This window comes from Plectropomus leopardus, chromosome 5 (genome assembly GCF_026936395.1).
Source record: "Plectropomus leopardus strain MGB_pleo_1.0 chromosome 5, ASM2693639v1, whole genome shotgun sequence".
Classification (NCBI taxonomy): Eukaryota; Metazoa; Chordata; class Actinopteri; order Perciformes; family Serranidae; genus Plectropomus; species Plectropomus leopardus.
The window spans coordinates 23,719,434-23,738,249 of NC_142180.1; the positions used below are offsets into that span (position 1 = coordinate 23,719,434).

Below are 18,816 nucleotides of genomic sequence, written 5' to 3' on the forward strand. Positions count from 1 at the left end.
AGCAGAAAGTAAAGTAACAAAAGTTATTTCTTATAATTCATAACAGCAGTGAGCTAAAGTAAAATTACATGAACTTCAAACAGGTAAAAGGTCCACCCAGTGTATAAAATATACCTCTTGTCTTCACTGCAGTTATTAATAAACACAAAGAAACCTGCACTATTTAAGATGTCTATCAAACACACATCAACATAAATGCTAGCAGACACCAAAAACTAGTTAGCCAAAGAAAAAGATATTGAATACTGCCAGACAGCAACAATATACAGTACATACATTTGTTTTTGTTTGCAGCTTTATCTACCATCACATCAAAAACTGAAAATCTTTCATTAGTGGATAATTTCAACTGCACTTACTGCTCAATGATAACATTAATATGACCATGTTTACCAGATAATCTACTGCTCTGTTTTGCAAGAACGAGGTGGTAAACTTCTTAAAAAACAGATTAAAGACAGAAAGTGAAATCATGTCGTCTCTGCGTGAATCAAAGTCTGCTTTGGGCTATTTTACAGATTTACTTAGAGATTTACTGTTGGCGTTAAATTCACAGTTTGTCGTCATCATTGGTGCCTAAGTACTTGTAACTGTCCACTGTGTCATTCTGCTGAACTGAAATTGTGGATGGAGGAGGGGTAACACTACACCCCTACCAAAATAAATGAACGTAAACTTATATCAGCAGTATCATCAGCATAATTCAGGATATGCATGCATATGCATCTACTGGCTTCTTTTGTTATTAGTGTACAATGTAAATGAGAGTGGACATGATTAACATCACCCTGGAGTGGTCTGCAATCTCCCTGACAAAAAATCCATAATCCAGCCAACAATGTTAATCAAGATAAAGCCATTTAAAAGCCTTTTCTGCAACCAAAAATAGTGTAAAAAATGTAAACTGACATATTTTACAGATATTTTGAGCATTTATAAATAGGGTCAAGCAGAGAAGCAGTTGCATTGTCAACTCCCAAACCCGCCCCCTAGTCAGACCGCACATTGTCTTATTTGTTCCTTTGTCCCACTTCTGAAATGATTTCCTGACTAAAGAGGTCAAGGTAACTGATCTATAACTGTTCAACAATTTTGGTGCCCTTGTCTTAAAAAAAACCCTGTTTCCACAAGGTGGGAACCACTTAGCAGATGATGTCGCTCAGTTTCTCTGCACAAGTTTTAAGCAATTTTTCAGAGGTCTAACTCGTTCTGGGCCTTTTCTCACTTGCATGAGGAATAACAGCTTTTTAACACTGCTGGTGCCAATTTATTCTTGCTTTATCAGCAAATGTGTTTTAATTCTGTCAGTTACACCAACACAAGGATCAATCCAAAAAAGGACAGGATTTTTTGGCTTTGGGTTGCCTGCCTTATTATACATAGGGTTCCCACTCCAGTGGAAATCCTAGAAAGGCCTTGGCATTTTACAGTCTCATTTTCCCATCCTGAGAAAGTCATGGGAGTAGCAAAATCCTTGAAATATTTGGAAAAGTCATGTAATTTTGTTGTGTGTAATGAAATTCACTGTTACAGTAAACTTCTCTGCAGCTGTTGATGTAATGTAGCTCTAAGATGTGTCTGTGTGATGGTTTGTTTACCATAGCTAACCTTTTATAATTTTCCCTGGGTGTTTTGTCTCTCCTTCCATCTATGCAAGATAGCTGGAGTTATGTTTGAATAGAGTTTGAATCTGATATCTGTGAATAAGAGAAAAATAATGTTTTGACAGTACAATTTAACATGTAGAGTCATAAATTCCAAAGTCTCCATACCCATGCCTTATTACTGCTTTTATATTGTACTGCATTTTTGAGATAGAGCAATTTTCATGTGTGAATGGTAATGGAAAATGTATTATGGATGCTTTGTCAGGGTGAAAAATCAGATGAAAATTGGTGGTCTTCTATATGTCACTGAGAGGCTGTTGTTCTTTGCCACCACATTAAATTTTTGTGCTATAGGTGGCTCCATAGCAGTTATAATGATTTCACTGATTTTATTTTTTTTCATCTGTTTTGTCAAGAAATGTTTTTTTTCTCATGTGCAGACATCAGAATGTTTCATAAAACAAACTGCAGCAGAATCTCGTACACTGCATTTCTCTCTTGTAATTCCTTTTTCTTTGTCTTTGTCCCTCACAGGCTTGCACTGGAATTGACAACATTGCAGAGGCAATCACTCTGTTAGAGCTTAATAACTGGGATTTAGTGGTAAGTCCATTATCTGTAGGCTTTGGGCTTTGCTCTTTGACAGACAGGCTTAGTTCATCCAGAGTATGAGTTCAAGAGAGCACTTAACATCCAATAACACACATTCCATGTAATTGTGTTATGGCCAAATTATTTCTTCCTTTTACCCAGTATGTTTAGTGAAGCAGGCAGCATCTTAGCCACCCTCGATGAGGCGACTGTGAGTGGGACTGTGTGTGTGAGGTGTGGTCGAGTACATGTTGAGTTGAGAGACATTGTGAGAAAGACTGTGTTCTGCCAAGGTTGTATTAAGTCATGATGAGTCTGAAAAACAAGCAGCTTTTTACAGTGCAGTGCATATGGGAGGGGGTCAGTCTATATTTAGACCTACACTGGCAGGAGTTCGAAGCAGGCAGCAGCAGCAGCAGTCCAAGCAGTGGCAGGACAGACAGTGGAGCCTGGACTCCTGGACTGTAAACATTGACAAAACAAATTTGCTTGTGTATGTGGGGTGTGGGTGGAGAGTGGGGCAGTAAAAAAAAGATTTAAAGGGATACTCTTGTGCAGCGTTCCCCACAGGATGTTGTTTAGTAGAGCAGGAAATTGTTATAATCCATCCCATATCTTGATGCATCTTGTCTTATGATCAATATAATTAGTAAACAACTCTTTGAACAATATATGTATTCATCAATAATGGTATTTGCTGAATGAAATACTGCCTTTGCTCCTTTCCTCTGGCTGTTAACGTCTTATTTCAGAAAAATGGAGTTGGTTTTTGTAATAGGGGAGATAACAGAGGCAAAAATACACAAAAGAAATAACAAAACAAACAAACCACTCCTGCAATAGAATCCACCCCTTTGCTGCCCAGTTGTATGGCCAGTATGCTCCAAAGCTGTCAAATTGTTGCCACAATATGACTAAATACGTTGTTTCTATTGCAATCCTTATACACAGCAAATTAGAGTGCCTACGTCACGCTCAGTTTGTTCAAATCCCTCTCTATCCTAGCATAAGCTGTCTCGACCATCCCACTTCAGGTGTCTTCTTTAGCCTGAATTCATATTGTAGTTTACTGATGAGCTCCCGGCACTCCGATCAAACGCTCAAACAGCTAGCTGCCCCACGATTACATTTTTGTTTACTTATCTTGTTCCTTAAATGATACTCTAAACTGATATATTCTAAGAAAATGGACTAAAGAGGACTACACCCTCTTTTTCCCTGAAGAAGCAAACAGGCACTTTTCTGCAGTCTACAGATGATGTTTAATACTCAGAGGATAGACATTTAGTACTCTTAATTGACATCTGTTGTGAAAGATAAATATAAATGCCTTTGTCCAGCTTTTGGTACTGCAAAACACCACATTGTGGTTTTCAAAAGCTAGATACCTTCCTGACTGCAGGGTTTTTTCCCTGTCAAATGTGGAAAAGCACTTATGTCACAAATCACTTTGACAATGGATATGTTCTTTTCAAATGTCAAATTAAGCCACAACAGTGTGACAGTGAACCAGCACTCTAAAACTGACACTGCCAAATGAAGTTCAGCCATCGCTTTTTTTCACACCTATGCTTCTCCCTTAGTGACATGTCAAAATTTCGTTCATGGAAAAGGCATGTCCTTTCCTTTTTAAATGTAAATCCTATACCGATAGATAAAAGCAATGAGGCGGGAACTATTATAAAACATTTATTGAGATCACAGAAGACACAGAAATGAAGGGCTGTGTCACTGAGTTGGGGAACTCAAGGATATTCCTCCTTTTAAAATAAACAAAATGATTAAACAAGGCACAAGTGAATTGACAAGTGTAATCTTCAGTGACCAAAGACTTTTGTTCAGCACTTCATTGGACCAAGTAATGTCCTGATCACTGTCACAACAGTTTGTTGAAGTTTACCAACAAGGAATTTGTTGCTTGCGGGTGAAGTCATCAGGCAGACATCAATGCTTTATTTCAGTGCCCTAAGATCACGACTTAATGCTACATTAGAGGTCAGCCATAAGATGATTGGTATGATTGAAAGGGTGGTGGTGGCCGTGTCATTATCATTCAAAATGGTTTTGTTTAGCTTGAGCACACGTGCAAGGATGCACATTTGTGGGTCAGACAATTCACAATTTGATAATGGTTTCACAATATTCCATGATCAACACATGGCAGTAATGCACAACGATATGCAGCAGCGTGCCAGCAAAGGCAGGGATGAGGACTGCTTGCAGCAAGTAAACATGGATGTAAACAATACTGGATTTAAAGAAACACTATGCAGGATTTTCTGAGATAAAACAAAACAAGGTGTAGACTCATATAGAATTTATCCCTCTTAATCGTCACTTCTAACCCACTACAGTTGTGTGGTGGTGTATTTTTCTGCAGAGACTCTGCCTGTATTTTTTCATTATCTTTTTATTTTCTGTGTTCAAGACATTTATTGCACTCAGGTGAGGTCGGGGATTTATAAAAGTAAGTGACCTGGTGACAGATTGTAAGCAGAAGACATCTAAGAGACACAGCTTCAAAAACTCAAATATAGCAAAATGACAAAGGGTTGCCTTTTATTTTCACTTTTCAGGAAATCAGGAAAACACAAAATGCGTTTCAGAGTGAAACACTGGACATTAACATAACTCTAGTTACTTCACTAGAAAACTCTGCAGGGCACCCTAAATGTTTCTTAAGTCTTTCAAACCAAAGCAGACCACCAACACTTTTTGCCGTTACATAGTTCTTTCACCCAATATAAAAATGAATGGGGTATATGAATATGCCAGCACATAACAGCTGACTTTATTTTGCTTGTTTTGCAGTGAAGAATAGTGAATGTTCGAGAGAAAGCCAATCAATTGTCTATTCATACAAAAGCTCAGCGCAAGCTCAGTGGTTACTGTCATGTTTGTGTGTTCAGCTTTCTTTGTTCTGATCAGCCAAGCTATTTAAATATTCCATCATTCTTTGTCACATTTTGTTGGGTTTAGTCTGAAACCTCTCAGCCAGCAAACATGACATACACTTTAACAAACATAATGTTACCAAAATATAACTGGAGAACTTTGCCTGGTTACATGACTGCTGAGTTAAACTAATCATAAAAACATTGTGGCTTATAGCCAAAAACAGTTTAAAGCAGGTGCGGGACAAATAGGATGGCAGTCGTGAAAAAAGGTCTGCACACTGTGGCTCCTTCAGTGCAATTTATCAGCACATCCACACGTGATGTTTCGAGCTGATGATCTTCAGACTTAGCTGTATGGATAAAGAGGCCATCTTTAAATACAAATGCTCACATGATTGTCGTGATGATTTAGGTGAAATACAAAACCCCCAATAACCCCCACAAATAAAAAATTACATAATATACAAGATACACAAATGCATGTTCCAGGGAATCACCTTTGAAGGTAATCAGCCATCATTTAAAAAAATAGAAAAATAAATTAAAATAAATTAAACATATTGAAGTGGCTGTTTGATTTGAAGACAGCTGGACCAGAAAATATTTTCAGGATTTTATGACATTGTGCTCTCTCAGTGTTTATTTAACTAAAGACGTTCATTTTTTACATTGTCTTTTCTGGATTGTAGATTGTTTTTCAGGTGAGTTTTATGATTACATAACATAGCACCAGTCTTTTTGAAAAAGTATGCAAGAAATTAAGAAAGTTTTGTAGCACTGTTCTTCTTTTTGAAGGGTTTTCAAAATAATTAGTTTGCAAGTTGTTTTGAAAGAATACATGTAAAGTATTACGTTGTTGTGAGTTGGAGTTACGTCTTGGAAAAAAAAAGCTTTCCATGACCGAATTTATTGCAAGCTTGGAATATATTGCACTTCTCTTAATTACTGTCAGAATACCTGTAAATAAATTTAAACTGCAGTATCTGCCAGTTTAAACATGCTCCCTATGTATTTACTGATGACTAGTGACGTAAGGAGGATTAGGTTTCACTTCATGGATTTCAGTGCAAAATCAAGAACTTTCCCTAGCAAGTAGCTGACTGTTAATACAATATAGAAACTAAAACAGGGAAATTGCATTATAATTTATTTTTGTTGCTGAATTTAGTTCTGTTTTCATTACAGGCAGCCATCAATGGAGTGATACCACAGGAGAATGGGATCTTACAAAGGTAATAACATATTTGCCTCACACTTACTGTAAATCAGTAAAAATGGATCACTTGACCTTGCTGTCAGCTCTGAACAAATGTTACCTGACCACACATTCAACGCACTGTTGTTTTTTTCTGTCTTACTAGAATGATTGTGGAAATAGTATGAGACATTGCACTGGAAATATGAATAGTTGGTATGGGAGTGGGGATAATCACTGAGAATTATGTCCCTGTGATGAAAGTGTGCATCTACAATGTAGACTAGCACATAACACGACTTTCAAACAGTGCAGGAAATGTGAAACCAAAGCCTGATTGTGGTTGCTGGAAATATAATTTCATGCTTTCATGACCTTTGCTTTTGCCCGGTGTACAGTGGGGATAGTTTGTACACTTCTTGGATGGAGCAAAACTGATGAGATTACAAATATCACCTCCATCTATGATGAAACATAACATTTGGATGTTAAACATTCAAGTAAATGTTCAGTATGATAGATATTCAGGAAATAACACTAACACAAATGCTTGAGTTGGAGGTTATTGCTCCTGGTACGGTGTCTATTCTGTTGTTTAACAGAGGAATAATATAAAAGACATTGCAACTGCAAGGAAACTTTCTGCCAAGAGTGGAGTTGTACACAGTTTCTGAATAGAAAAGGTTTCTTTAAGAGGCTTTGAGCCCTTCACTTTCCCTCAACGGTTAGTTTACACTCTTGAATGCACTGGGCTGATCCGAACCCTCTCAAACTGGAGATGTTCTGTTAAACCGTTTTATTTTGTGTACACACTTGTGTGCATGTGTGCGCATGCATGCATGTATTCTAGTGTGGTTCAGGCCCTTGGGCCATGAGAATATTGCTGGTCTTTCTCAAGGGCACACATTGCTATGAATGGAGGCTGGCTGGCAGTGTTACCAGCAGCCAGCACATTTACTAAGTGGCTGGCACTGGTATGAGTAGGCTGGCGTTGCCCAGTAAACAGACTCTGATGACGTGACCTGAGCTGGAGCCAGTTGGAGTCTACGCCAACGCTAAAATGCATTTCCCTCTTTCCCTCTTTAGTAGGCAGGTTGGGAATTATAAGAAGCTTGCTTTGTTGATCAGTAACCAAAATTCTAACGGCGTCAGGGCATGAAAAATGATTTTCTGTTTGGAGATGATAAAAATGCTGAATCCCCTGTTGAACTGGGTCACTGGTGTGACAGTTTGTCAGTGGGTGAAGGGCTCAGCAGCAGCTCTGTTGGCTTTGGGACACTTCGAGGACCAAACAGGAGAACAGTGCCATCTAGATGTAGGGCAGCATGGAATTACACCCAAACAGGAACAACGGACAATTTAACGGCCCTCAGTGTTATTGTGCCAAGTTTAGGTGAAAGTTAAGGATTTTTTTTCCACTTGTGAGAAATTATGCTATAAACTTTTTTTTTTTCTCAGATGCTTTCAAGAAGTGTCAGAATCCGCTTGGCAGGATCTCTCACACAGTACATTTGTGAGATGACAGTATCTGCCTGAGTCATTTTAGTGGCAAATCCATTTTGTGATTAATATTATCTCAGAAGCCTCCTGCAAATACTGCCGTTACATGATCCGCATATTTACATGTACTTATGGCATGACTTATTTTCTTTTTGGCGACATGTTCCGACAACTCTGCAGGTTTGAGCATTCAGATGATTTTCAGATGCTTTCATGTCACAAAGAGGGATTCATTTGTCCTTTCATATCCGCACTCATGGTTTAAATTGGATGACTTTCTGCCTTTGAGGGTTTTTTAAAAAACTGATCCCAGAAAAGATCAGTAGTGAGTGATTTCAGTTTGTTTAGTTTAATTTAATTTATTGTATTTGCGCATACGTGTGTAAAACAGACAGAAAAAAGAAAAATGTCAAAGTTTAAACATTGTGCAGGAGAGGTTAAAAGCCAAAAATGACATATGGAAATACATCCCCAGTTAAATAAGAATCATCCATTTTATAAAGAGAAAAGGAGAAAAACAAAGATTGCACAGTTAATCAAAATTTCAAGACTAAAAGAAGTAAATAAAAGATGTAAATGTACAAATAACAATAAACGTTTAATTTACAACCTGAATTAAATTAAAAATGAATCAATGAGGTGCCATGAGTCTTTGCAAATTAGAGTCCTTTTCAGATGTTCTTTCTAGATGTTGATTGTAGTGATGGATGTAGGCTATTCCAAAGAGATGTTCCCCTGTATTTCAATAATTATTGATTAATGGAAGTCAGACTATGCGGGAAATAAAAGTCCTTAAAATGTCTTGTGGAATTGAAGTGAATGTCTGAGGAAGGCTTGAAAAATACTTGGCAAGTCATGAATAAGGTGCAGGTGTATTTATACAGGAATAAAAAAGTATATGATAACTAAATACTAGCTTACTCTTTTTCAGTTTCCACTCACCTTATCCAATAATAAGGAATCAATAACAGTCAGTAATTATGGAGGAGACTGTTATAATGTGCAATCATCTTTCCTTTAAACCCTTTCATCCACAATTGTTCTCAGTTGATTTCAGTTTTGGGCAGCTTCTTTCATTTCAGTCCTGGTGCACTTAAGGTCTTTTGCCTCCATGTCTATTAAAGTCCTCCAGCTGTTTTTTGGGTCTCCATCTTCCCTTGTGGGTTCCCTGTCAGAGCCTGTCTGGTTATATTGGTTTTGGGTGTCTGTTCTCTCTTGGTTTGCTTTCTCCCACAAATTGTAATTTCTGGTGCTGTTTGGCCAGTGTATCTTCAAGATGGTTCTTAGGCACTTGTTGACAATGGCCTGGACATTGTTGGTAGAGGATTTTGTTATTCTCCGTGTTTCTGAACCGCAGAGCAGCACTGATTCGACGTTAGTGTTGAATATCCGGAGCATATTTCTTTTGATTTACAGATGGGTGGGCCTTAGTGTGACAAAAGTTGTTCTTACTACCATTTAGTTGGGTTAATTTCCACCCTGTTACCTCACTCTGTATATACAGAGATTTTGTGGCTGCTGACAGTCAACCTACGTCTCAGGAGTCCACGACAGTGGCCCCTCTAATGTGGTGAGCCAAATGAATTACAGCCTTTGTTAAAAAGCCGGAGTCTGGCACTCTGTTCTTGTGAGACAGTTGCTGCTTACACTTCAAGTAACAAAGGACACGCTTTGTTCATGGCCGTGAGACAAAAGGACATTATTTACTGTGCTGTGTGAAACATGGGTCATACACTGAACAAGCAGCAGAGAAAAGTATGACAGAGTAAGCAGATATTGTAAGGGAGGATGGGAGGAAAATTCATTGTTGATTTATTTTCTGTCTTGTGGTTACTTCTGTTGGTTTAAGACCATCAAGTAACAGACAACGGCAAAGATAAGTTTAATGTGGCTACAAATAAATCCAAATCACAAATAAATAATTTGTTTCTGATTGCATCAGCTATGTTTTGACAGTTTCTTCTCTGCTTTTTATTTGTGCTTCATCATCTGAAAGAGATTTTAAGGTATTAAATAAAGAGTTTAAATCACTCTTCCACACCATCACTAACCTTGTCACCTCTGTCCAGTAACTTTTCCAGTGAGGCGAGCCAGTCCAGCATGTTCGGACCTCCTAGCCAATCAGAAGCAGCCGATGCAGCAGCAGGAGGTGCGGTTCCTCCCCCCTCTTCTTCGTCTTCGTCCTCCTCTCCGCCATCGTCCTCGACTTCAGCTTTTTGCCCCATTAACCCCTCCTCCCGACACATTGTAGAGCGCCAGCCCCGGATGCTCAACTTCAGCGTGGAGTACCGGCAGCGCACTGTAGAGTTGGTACTGGAGGAAGGCAGCACAGTGGGTGAGCACCACACACACTGATACACACACTTTACATTCACTAGATATTCAACATATCTGCCTTGTTATGCATGATATTGATTTTCCTGTGCATAAATGTAATTCACAGGGGAAATCAAACAAATCCTTGAGTCAGAGCTCGGGGTTCCAGTGTCCAAAATGCAGCTGAAAGGATGGAAGAGTGGAGATGTATCTGATAGTGTGAGTTATTAAACCTTAAAAATGTTTGTGAGAAGTGAAAAAACAATGCTACATTGAGAAGAAAAAAACAGAACTTGTGCTAGAAGCTAAGCCTGTAGTCTTATTTTCGTCTTTTGTTTTGCTCTGTGTTTTGTGTCTTAGTCTAAATAATGTTATACCTTCCCCATGGTAATAAACCTCTTTGATATGCTTAAAAAATGGGCCTCGTTCCCCAATATCTTCCTAATATTTTTTTTAAAATTGCTCTTAAAAAAGGTCTTCAGAAATTCAGATTCATTAACTGTTCTTAAACTTCAGAATTGTTTGTACCTGTTTTTCTGTCTATGATGAATCCCACTGTCCTCATACATAGAAAATGCATGCCAGTTGACCCTAATTAGCATAGCAACATGCCCTGCCAGATCCCATAAAATGGCATGAGACTGCAAGGCCGTGTGCACAAATAGAAGTTGAAAGAAGAGTTTGGAGAGAATTAAATGAAAAATGCCCAAACCGGAGTCTCCAGACATGGAGAAACTTAAATAGTTCTGCAAAAAAAGCTTTGGTTTATAGTAGCATAAGCAGCTTATATAAAATGATACACAAAAAAGATGCATGAGATCCTGTGACTCTTTCATTGACAGTTGTATCTGGAGAAGGCTGCACAGCTGATTTATAATTAAAGAAAAAGGTTTGATATCAAATCTGAGGCCAAAAAAATATTGCCAAACAGCAGGGAGACGCTGACCACTGGAGGTGGGCAGGCTCTTCTTCGTCACCTGGGGCACAGAAATGGGTTCCCAAATAACATTTGATGTTAGTGTTGTTGTTTATTTGTTTTAAAATACAATTATGCTTTGTAAAATAATAAAATAAATTATTTAAAGCATTAAAAATTATACAGTTGTCGAAGTTAAAAAAAATGCAATTTATTGTATTTTTTCTTAAACGTGGTTTAAGAAGAAATGAAATTGATGTTGATCTCAAATCCTGCTTCAATAACAAATGATTTTTCACAAACATGTCAGCATCCAGATTTCTGCTCTTTGGTATGCTGATTTTACCGAAGAACAAATTCCAAATAAAAAAATCACTGGTGAATGTCAGAATCTTTGTAAAAACTCTGTAAGTTGATTTTAAGAAGAGGTTTCTTTCTAAGAACGGTGAATGTGGCCCAATATCTCCAGTACTGTCATGGATTTTCCTCAAAATATTTATTCATTCAAATGAATAAATTATGCCTTTGTATGTTTTGAGCACAAATGTATTCCCTTATCAAATCATGATCTCTGCAGCTATAAATCCTCTCTATTGAATGGAACTATTTTGAAGTTGTATCTGTGTGTGTGTGTGTGTGTGTGTGTGTGTGTGTGTGTGTGTGTGTGTGTGTGTGTGTGTGTGTGTGTGTGTGTGTGTGTGTGTGTGTGGTCATCAGACGGTGATGAGAAGTTTACACCTGCCCAAGAACAACAGCCTGTATGTCCTGACCCCAGACATCGCCCCAACTGCCAGCACCAGCAAAAACAGGTATTCAACAAACCATTCAGCACTGTTACTTTTATTTGTGAATTCATAATGAATCCTCCTCTTCCCATCATGGTACACATACACTAGCAACTATGAAGTAGTGGTATAGTGCAGTAACTAGTGGTGAACACCAGGTGGCGGTCTATGTCCAGTTATGTTTGAAGAGGAGTCCAGAATCCAGCCAGCAAATACCATTTTCACTGGTATATTAAGAGACATTTGACCTGCTGGTATACATTCATTTTCTCACATCCATTGTGACATTTTGAGCGGAACATCCACCACCGCAATCTCTGTTGTGTAAATAACAATCCCCCCGCCCAAGTTTTGTTTCTTTCAGCCTGACATTGTTGCTTGCTTAAGATTGTTTTGCATTGTACTCTTCATGGCCTGCGTATATCATTTCCACACTTCATATCTATTATATATAACTTTTTTAAGACACACCAGTCTGTCACGTTATTGATAGCACCCAGTGAGTAAAGAGATTTGTTGCAAAAGCTTCATTTGGCTGGTGTTCTCCATCCAGAGTTTGCTCTGTTCATTTCAGGGAATCCGTGGCAGTATTAGCAACCTTTCCTTGCGAAATGTCAGGCTGTTGAGTGTAAAGCCAAAGCAGTAATACAATCACAGGTGCCGGCTGAACATGTGGTTTTCCTTTCGTCAGTGTCAGGTAAACATCGTCATATTTCTCCTCTCATTTCACCTGCATATTGTAGCGTGACCAAGGAGATAAATATAAGGACTCATTGATAAGTCTGCAATTTAGGAAAAAATAGAATCAAACTTTACTTTTTGTACGTACGACTCTGTAAAAGAGGACAAGCACTACGACTAGGTCATTTACAAAGGGACCACCAACAACATTTCTGGAAATGAATAAATAAATTGGGTCTTAAGAAGTTGAAAATTCCTTTAGAAATTATATTAAATAATCGTGGCACTGAAACAACCAAGAAAAAAGTTAGAATGGAAAATGGTAAAAAGACTTGGTAGATTTATTATCAGAAAGCCATATTTCACCTGACTTTCATGATGCCTTTTTCAGTGATGTCAGTGCTACAAAATTGAGTCGGCTGTAGCCCTAATACATTTCTGATTTGAGACGTTGTTACAGAGGAATTTAAAAGGTTTTAGACAAAGCAAAACTGAAAAAAAGCATCTGAAATAGAAGGTATTGCAAATAAAGCTTTAAAGTGTCCTTGCCTTTTAGAGCTCCTCTTCTATGTCATGTCTGGAATATAATCCTGTCAGCACGGTACAAGTCCAATGTTATACCTGGTCCAATGTCATTGAAAAGTGACCCCAGAATATTAATTAACTATGGGGTCATCAGCCTTCTGAGTACAGCTCACAAATTGTATTTTAATATACGTACTAAGAACAAGGTCATGCATTTAGAAATGATGCAGTATTCTGAATTTAGATGGAAATGTGCTTGCATCAATCGTATATATTCAGTCGAAACTTTTATGAGAACTAGAACTGATAAAGGCTCTTGCATCTCTTGCTGACTTTCATGAGACTTTGAGTTGATTAGTAGAGATTTGTTTGTCTGTAAATTCATGAAAGTGGCAGTATATGGCAGATTTTATAAACAATCTAGACCTTGTATCGTTGCCCACTTGTCTGAGTTGAAATTAATGTTATGGTCAGTGAGTAGTTTGGTACACCTTTTAGAGAAAAACAAGGGGATATCGTCTCTGCAACACTTTTGCAATATTTATAATTGACCTAGCTCCAAAGATTGGGGAACTCAAGTTAAGCACATGCTTGGGTGATATTAAACTGGGTATTTTATTTCATGTTGATGATATGATTTCATTTGTTTAGTCTGACCTGCACAACATGTCGACCGTTTTTCTCTTGATGCGTTTAGGACTTCTGTGGTTGAAGTTGGGCTTATTGTTGACTCAGCTGGGAGATTTGTAGGATCAGTGATTTACAAGTCATTTAAGATTTGCAGATTTGACACCACCCTGAAATATTCTGTACAGTTGATCAAATTTGATTTTGAAGTTTGCTGACTTTGTATCAAAAGCCTGAAAATTAAGGTATAATGGATTATTTAATTAGTAGTTATTCTTATTTCTCCATTACTATGTAGTATATGTTTTTGTCAGTGATTTTATAAATTTTGTTAAAGACAACAATGGTCTGAAGATATGATTTTAAAAGATGCTCAGGGTGCTTCTATGTTTGGACTTTCTCTGTTTGGGAATGTGTATGCTGGGGATTGGACAATATACAAATTCTTCACAAATCATGATAGAAAACACAATAAGTAGATTTTGGTGAATTTCCATCATTGGGGTAGTTGTGAATATCATGGCCAGCAGCATCCGAATAGACTGCCAGGCAATCAACAGTAAAAAAAAGACTGCAAAAGTGGGCTGCGTATGTACCAACCTCAACAAACGCAAAAGATCTGACTGAAGCATTGGCATGTAATATTAAAACTTATAATTCCATTTCATGTCAATGAAAAAGCCTGGCTTTTTAATATTATTTGTTTTCTTAAATAAAAAGGACGTTAAAAAAGATGTGTTTTATACGTGACGCATTAACAATATTTGTTTCTTAACAAAATGTAAAGTGACTCTGGTATGTTTGCATGTCATTTTAAGAGTTTTAAGCATATTTTAATGATTACCAGGTTAATATAATATACAATTACAGTACAATAGGATCATAATAACATACGTTTTGACAATTTTCAGTCATACTTCTCAAAGATACATTGCCTTTCCTAGCCAGAGTTGCTTATAGCCTCACATATAATGTTTATTTGTTGACAGTGAATTCAAAATAAAATAGTAACTCTCCCCACATTTCCTCATGTGAGCAGCCAAGCAGGCATCCACATGTCACCAGAACACTTGTAAAAGAAGTCATTTGGCAGTTTGCCTCATTGCCTGCTAGTCAGGCTAAGTGGTAGTTATATTGTGTTGGCAGCTAATGGCCCTCATCTCCCCAGTCTTCCCTCCCTCTCCTCGTCTTCTCACTCCCACACTTACTGCTGTGTCTTTTTAGCAGCGCCGTTGCCATTTCTCCAAGTGTTATCGATATCATTTTGGGTGTCAGGAGCTCATTATTCTTTGTCAGCTATTTTGGTGGGGGACAGTTGGGGCTGAATGGAGCGGGTGGGCTTCTGTGTGTATGCACATGCATTTGTGTATGAATGTGTGTGTATGGTGACCCTGCTGTCGCACTGGGAGAGGATAGGTGACAGATCACAGTGAAGAGGGGGAGCTGTCCCCTGTAGCGGGACCAGACAAGCTGTTAGCTTGCCGTAAAAATAAACTGTGGTCACACCGTAAATCCACAGCAAGTGCAATTTGTGTGCAGTGTGTGCAAATTTGTTGCAGTAGACAGAACTCAGTGCCAGTAAAGGCTGCACATCATTACTGCAATACCAACAAGGTACTGAAGTGTCTTGATAAAGTACATTTATCTGATTAAGTATTAGTGAAAACAAGCTATTGACAAATCGAATGATTGTGCGCATATTACATCCCCACATATTAATCACAAATGTATAATTCTTCCTTAAAATCAGTTTTTTTGTGTACTTAAGCAGCTAACAATTGCAGTATTTTAAAATGTTTTCCCACTCTCAGTATTGCTTAAAGTAGCACCTGTTACACATATTTTCTCACAGTATTTCACAGTTTGGCAGTATGACTCCTTAAATCTGTACTTGCAATTGAAGACATATCTCTAATAGACAGGCTGTGGTGCGGATGCCTTTTAAAGCTGGAGATCAGGACTTACTACGTCTAAATGAACATCTGTTACATTCAAGCCTTTGCCAAATGAGTTCACACACTGCTTATTGAGCCTATCGCTGCCAGGGAAAGCTCTCTGTATTTCACAGTGTACCAGAGCTCTGATATCTGTGGCTACTTCTCAGCACTGGTGTACAGGAAGTGATGCGTTTTACATCAATCAGTCTGAGCTAAAGAGGTTGCAGCTAAAGGAGGGGGAGAGAGGCCATAGCGACGGAGCAGCAGTTAGGAGTACTGCAGAGGCAATGGTTTCTTCAGTGTTCATTGCTTCAGTGTTCATGCTAATGAGGTTTTTACTGGAGTTAGATTACCTGCAGAGGTTGTTACCTCTCCAAAACAAATAAAGCAGTAGCATGTTATAAATCAGTGTATCTAGGACGCCATTCGTTGCAAATGGGCTTCTAACTATGCTGGCTGATATGAAACATGACAGTGCAACACTGAGCTCTCCATAAGCAAGGACCTGCTCCCTATGTACATATAAATGGCTCATTCTTAGTTAAGAAAAACATAACTATTCTTATTTCAGGTGGTTATACACTAAAGAAAACATACAATTTATATTAAACTCCATTTCTGCAAATGTATCCCTCTACATCCTTCACACTGGACTTTTAAGTGGAAGGCATGTTGAACACTCTAAAGCTGTTTCACACATGCGGCTGACAATGATGTCGGCTTCAAATTTCTGCATGAGCTAGTGTTTTTGGTGTTGATGTCTTCCTTATACATCCAAGTAAAGTTTGTTCAAACATGATTTTACTGTCTCACAAAGATCGCAGTTTTTCTGTGGTTTTTCATGGTGAGAACACAGTTGCAAAAAGAGCTGCTTTTTTGTATTAAATATTGACAGCGAAGAAGAAGAAGATCTTAATTTTTCACACAGGTTCCCATAATTAAGTTTAACCTCATTTAAGTTATAGGAAAGTGGCAGAAAAGGCAACACAATTTCTGATTAGTTTTGCAAAATCTTCTTAACAGTGATAAAGAACCAAATTTGCGCAACTGCAGTTGAGCCTATAGGATTCAAATGTCACTGTAGGTAATTCTGTAATCAAACTATGAGAAACAACTAATCGTTCACCAAAACTGTGTATTTATTGTTACTACTGTTAGTAAAGGCAGTGTTGTGGCCACAAATGCTATTGTCCAAGATCTTGACTGTAAATAAAACTACCACTGTTCCCTAAACTAAACTATTGCTAGTTTGTAGTTGCAGTCTGAAAAAAACAGTTATCTACCCAAATTTAATTTCACAGTGTTTATTTGCTTCATATTGTTGCTGAGTAAAAATGCAAATGTCCCGTAAATGGTAATATCCCTGGCAATTACTTTGTAGAGCTTGGCTCATGCGGCGCACACACCTAAATCAAACCGACTGATTAAATAGTGCTGCACTGTCATTATGATCCCACTGAGTAAACTCCTCTTAGTTGTCTTGTTTGATTAGAAATAAATCTTGAGGCTTTGGGAGATTTTCTTGTGAGCACCAATCCATCTCAGGTAGTTATTTAGTTAGTGATGTGACGTGCAGTTAGTACTACGGTGTCAAAGCCCCGTCTGAAGAAGGTTTCTCTCTGTGGCCATGTTGATGACTGCCTGTGAATACAAGAGGGTGTCGAGGAGGACCTAATCTCTTGCATAAATGATGAGGGCCTGATGAATATTTCAATGGAGCCTGTTTCCTTCCTCGTTTATTCTCCGCTCAGCTCTCAGGAAGGGTGTTTGCCAAGGAAAGGTTATTTTAATTTGAACTCTCAAAAGAAATTTGAAATTGCAAAAATGATTCATTAGGTTTTGTGTGTTTTTATTGCACCTCCTCCACCTCTCCCTCTGTGCGTCAGCTATCCGGTAGCAGATTCACAGATGCTGTAGGTAAGATAGCTAACTGGTTAGCTAAAGCAGCCCTGATGTGACATTTCTAACAATTAGCATGCTGATTAACTTTGGGACGAGATGGCAGACCAGAACAGAGCAGAGCCTCAACGGTTTCGCATCCTTCTGCTTTGTTGTGGATGCAAAATGTGGAAGAGGTAAGAAGACCTTGTGTGTTCTTCATGACCTCCTCTGTACCTGTTAGAGGCAACATGGTCCGTCAGCATGTCCTCTCCTGGTCAGTGTGTTTTTATGTGCGTCTCTGAGCAGATGAAATGCGCATGATGGTAGTGAGTATGTGTCATTGTGTGACAGGTTGGGGAGAATGTGTGTGTACGGGTATTTGTGTTTTGCAGGCACATGCCACAGTTTGTGTATGTGAGTGTGTCTGTGTGTGTGTGTCTGTGTCTGGCAGTGCTAGTTTAATAAGGTCTAGAGTCTGCTCTGTGCCGCGGGGACTCACAGCTTAGGCGATGGGCTTACCTCAGAATGAAACCAATCTGTTTAGCCTGCTCTTCTCCCCTGCAAAACGCTCCATTTTCTCTGTCCATAAAGTTAAATGACATTTTCCTTCCGGCACCCTTATGCCATGTCAAGTACCTCCAGAGATGTTGCAGGCCGACCTGGATGTCACGAGTGTGTGTGTTGAGTGAGGAAGAGACCTCTGAAGGCAGAAGCAAACACTTAGACATCCACATTTCAACCTTGCGCTGCTTGAAGATCCTGCTTTTATAAGAAGACGGCTGCTTTGAGAACATCAGTGGTGAAAACAGTCGAGACTAAGGGATGTTAGACTTGAAACATGGGTGCTTTGTTTATATATGAACCAGCAGGCCTCTTTAGACAGATGGGACATTTTTCCCCTCTGAGTCCATTTGATATTTTGAGTAGCTATATTTGTACTATAGAGCACAACGAGTGATCCGCTTTTTCAGAGTAAATCTTGAACAGAACTCCACCCACACACGCACCAAATGGCTCGTCGGTCTGCCATAAATGACTGATAAGATGTTCCTTCTTTGCTTGGAAGGACAGAGTAACACTTCCACTCAGTTTACCCTCTATCTCTGTCTATTTAGGAGTCTAGCTGCCTGCCAGCAGTAGCTCGGGACTGTGTCCAAACATAATCATGATATTAGCTAGATCCTTATTTATGTGTCCCTACCCCTTCCATTTCTCTCTCTCTCTCTCTCTCTCTCTCTCTCTCTCTCTCTCTCTCTCTCTCTTTTCCACTCACACTTACTCTCTCACACACACATGCACACACATCCTTCTGCTCAGCCCTATTACATATGCATCCATCCTTCCCACTCCACACATTT

At 38.6% G+C, this 18,816-nt stretch overlaps 1 protein-coding gene across 1 annotated transcript in view; it reads left to right on the top strand.

The window, feature by feature from the left end:
• Positions 1–18,816, top strand: part of faf1 (Fas (TNFRSF6) associated factor 1) — an 83,008-nt gene that overhangs the window by 1,767 nt on the left and 62,425 nt on the right. Inside the window, exons 2-6 of the mRNA XM_042480971.2 lie at positions 2,142–2,210; positions 6,281–6,327; positions 9,860–10,125; positions 10,234–10,325; positions 11,740–11,831. Coding sequence (XP_042336905.1) covers positions 2,142–2,210; positions 6,281–6,327; positions 9,860–10,125; positions 10,234–10,325; positions 11,740–11,831 — 566 coding nt within the window. The remainder of the gene's footprint in view (positions 1–2,141; positions 2,211–6,280; positions 6,328–9,859; positions 10,126–10,233; positions 10,326–11,739; positions 11,832–18,816) is intronic.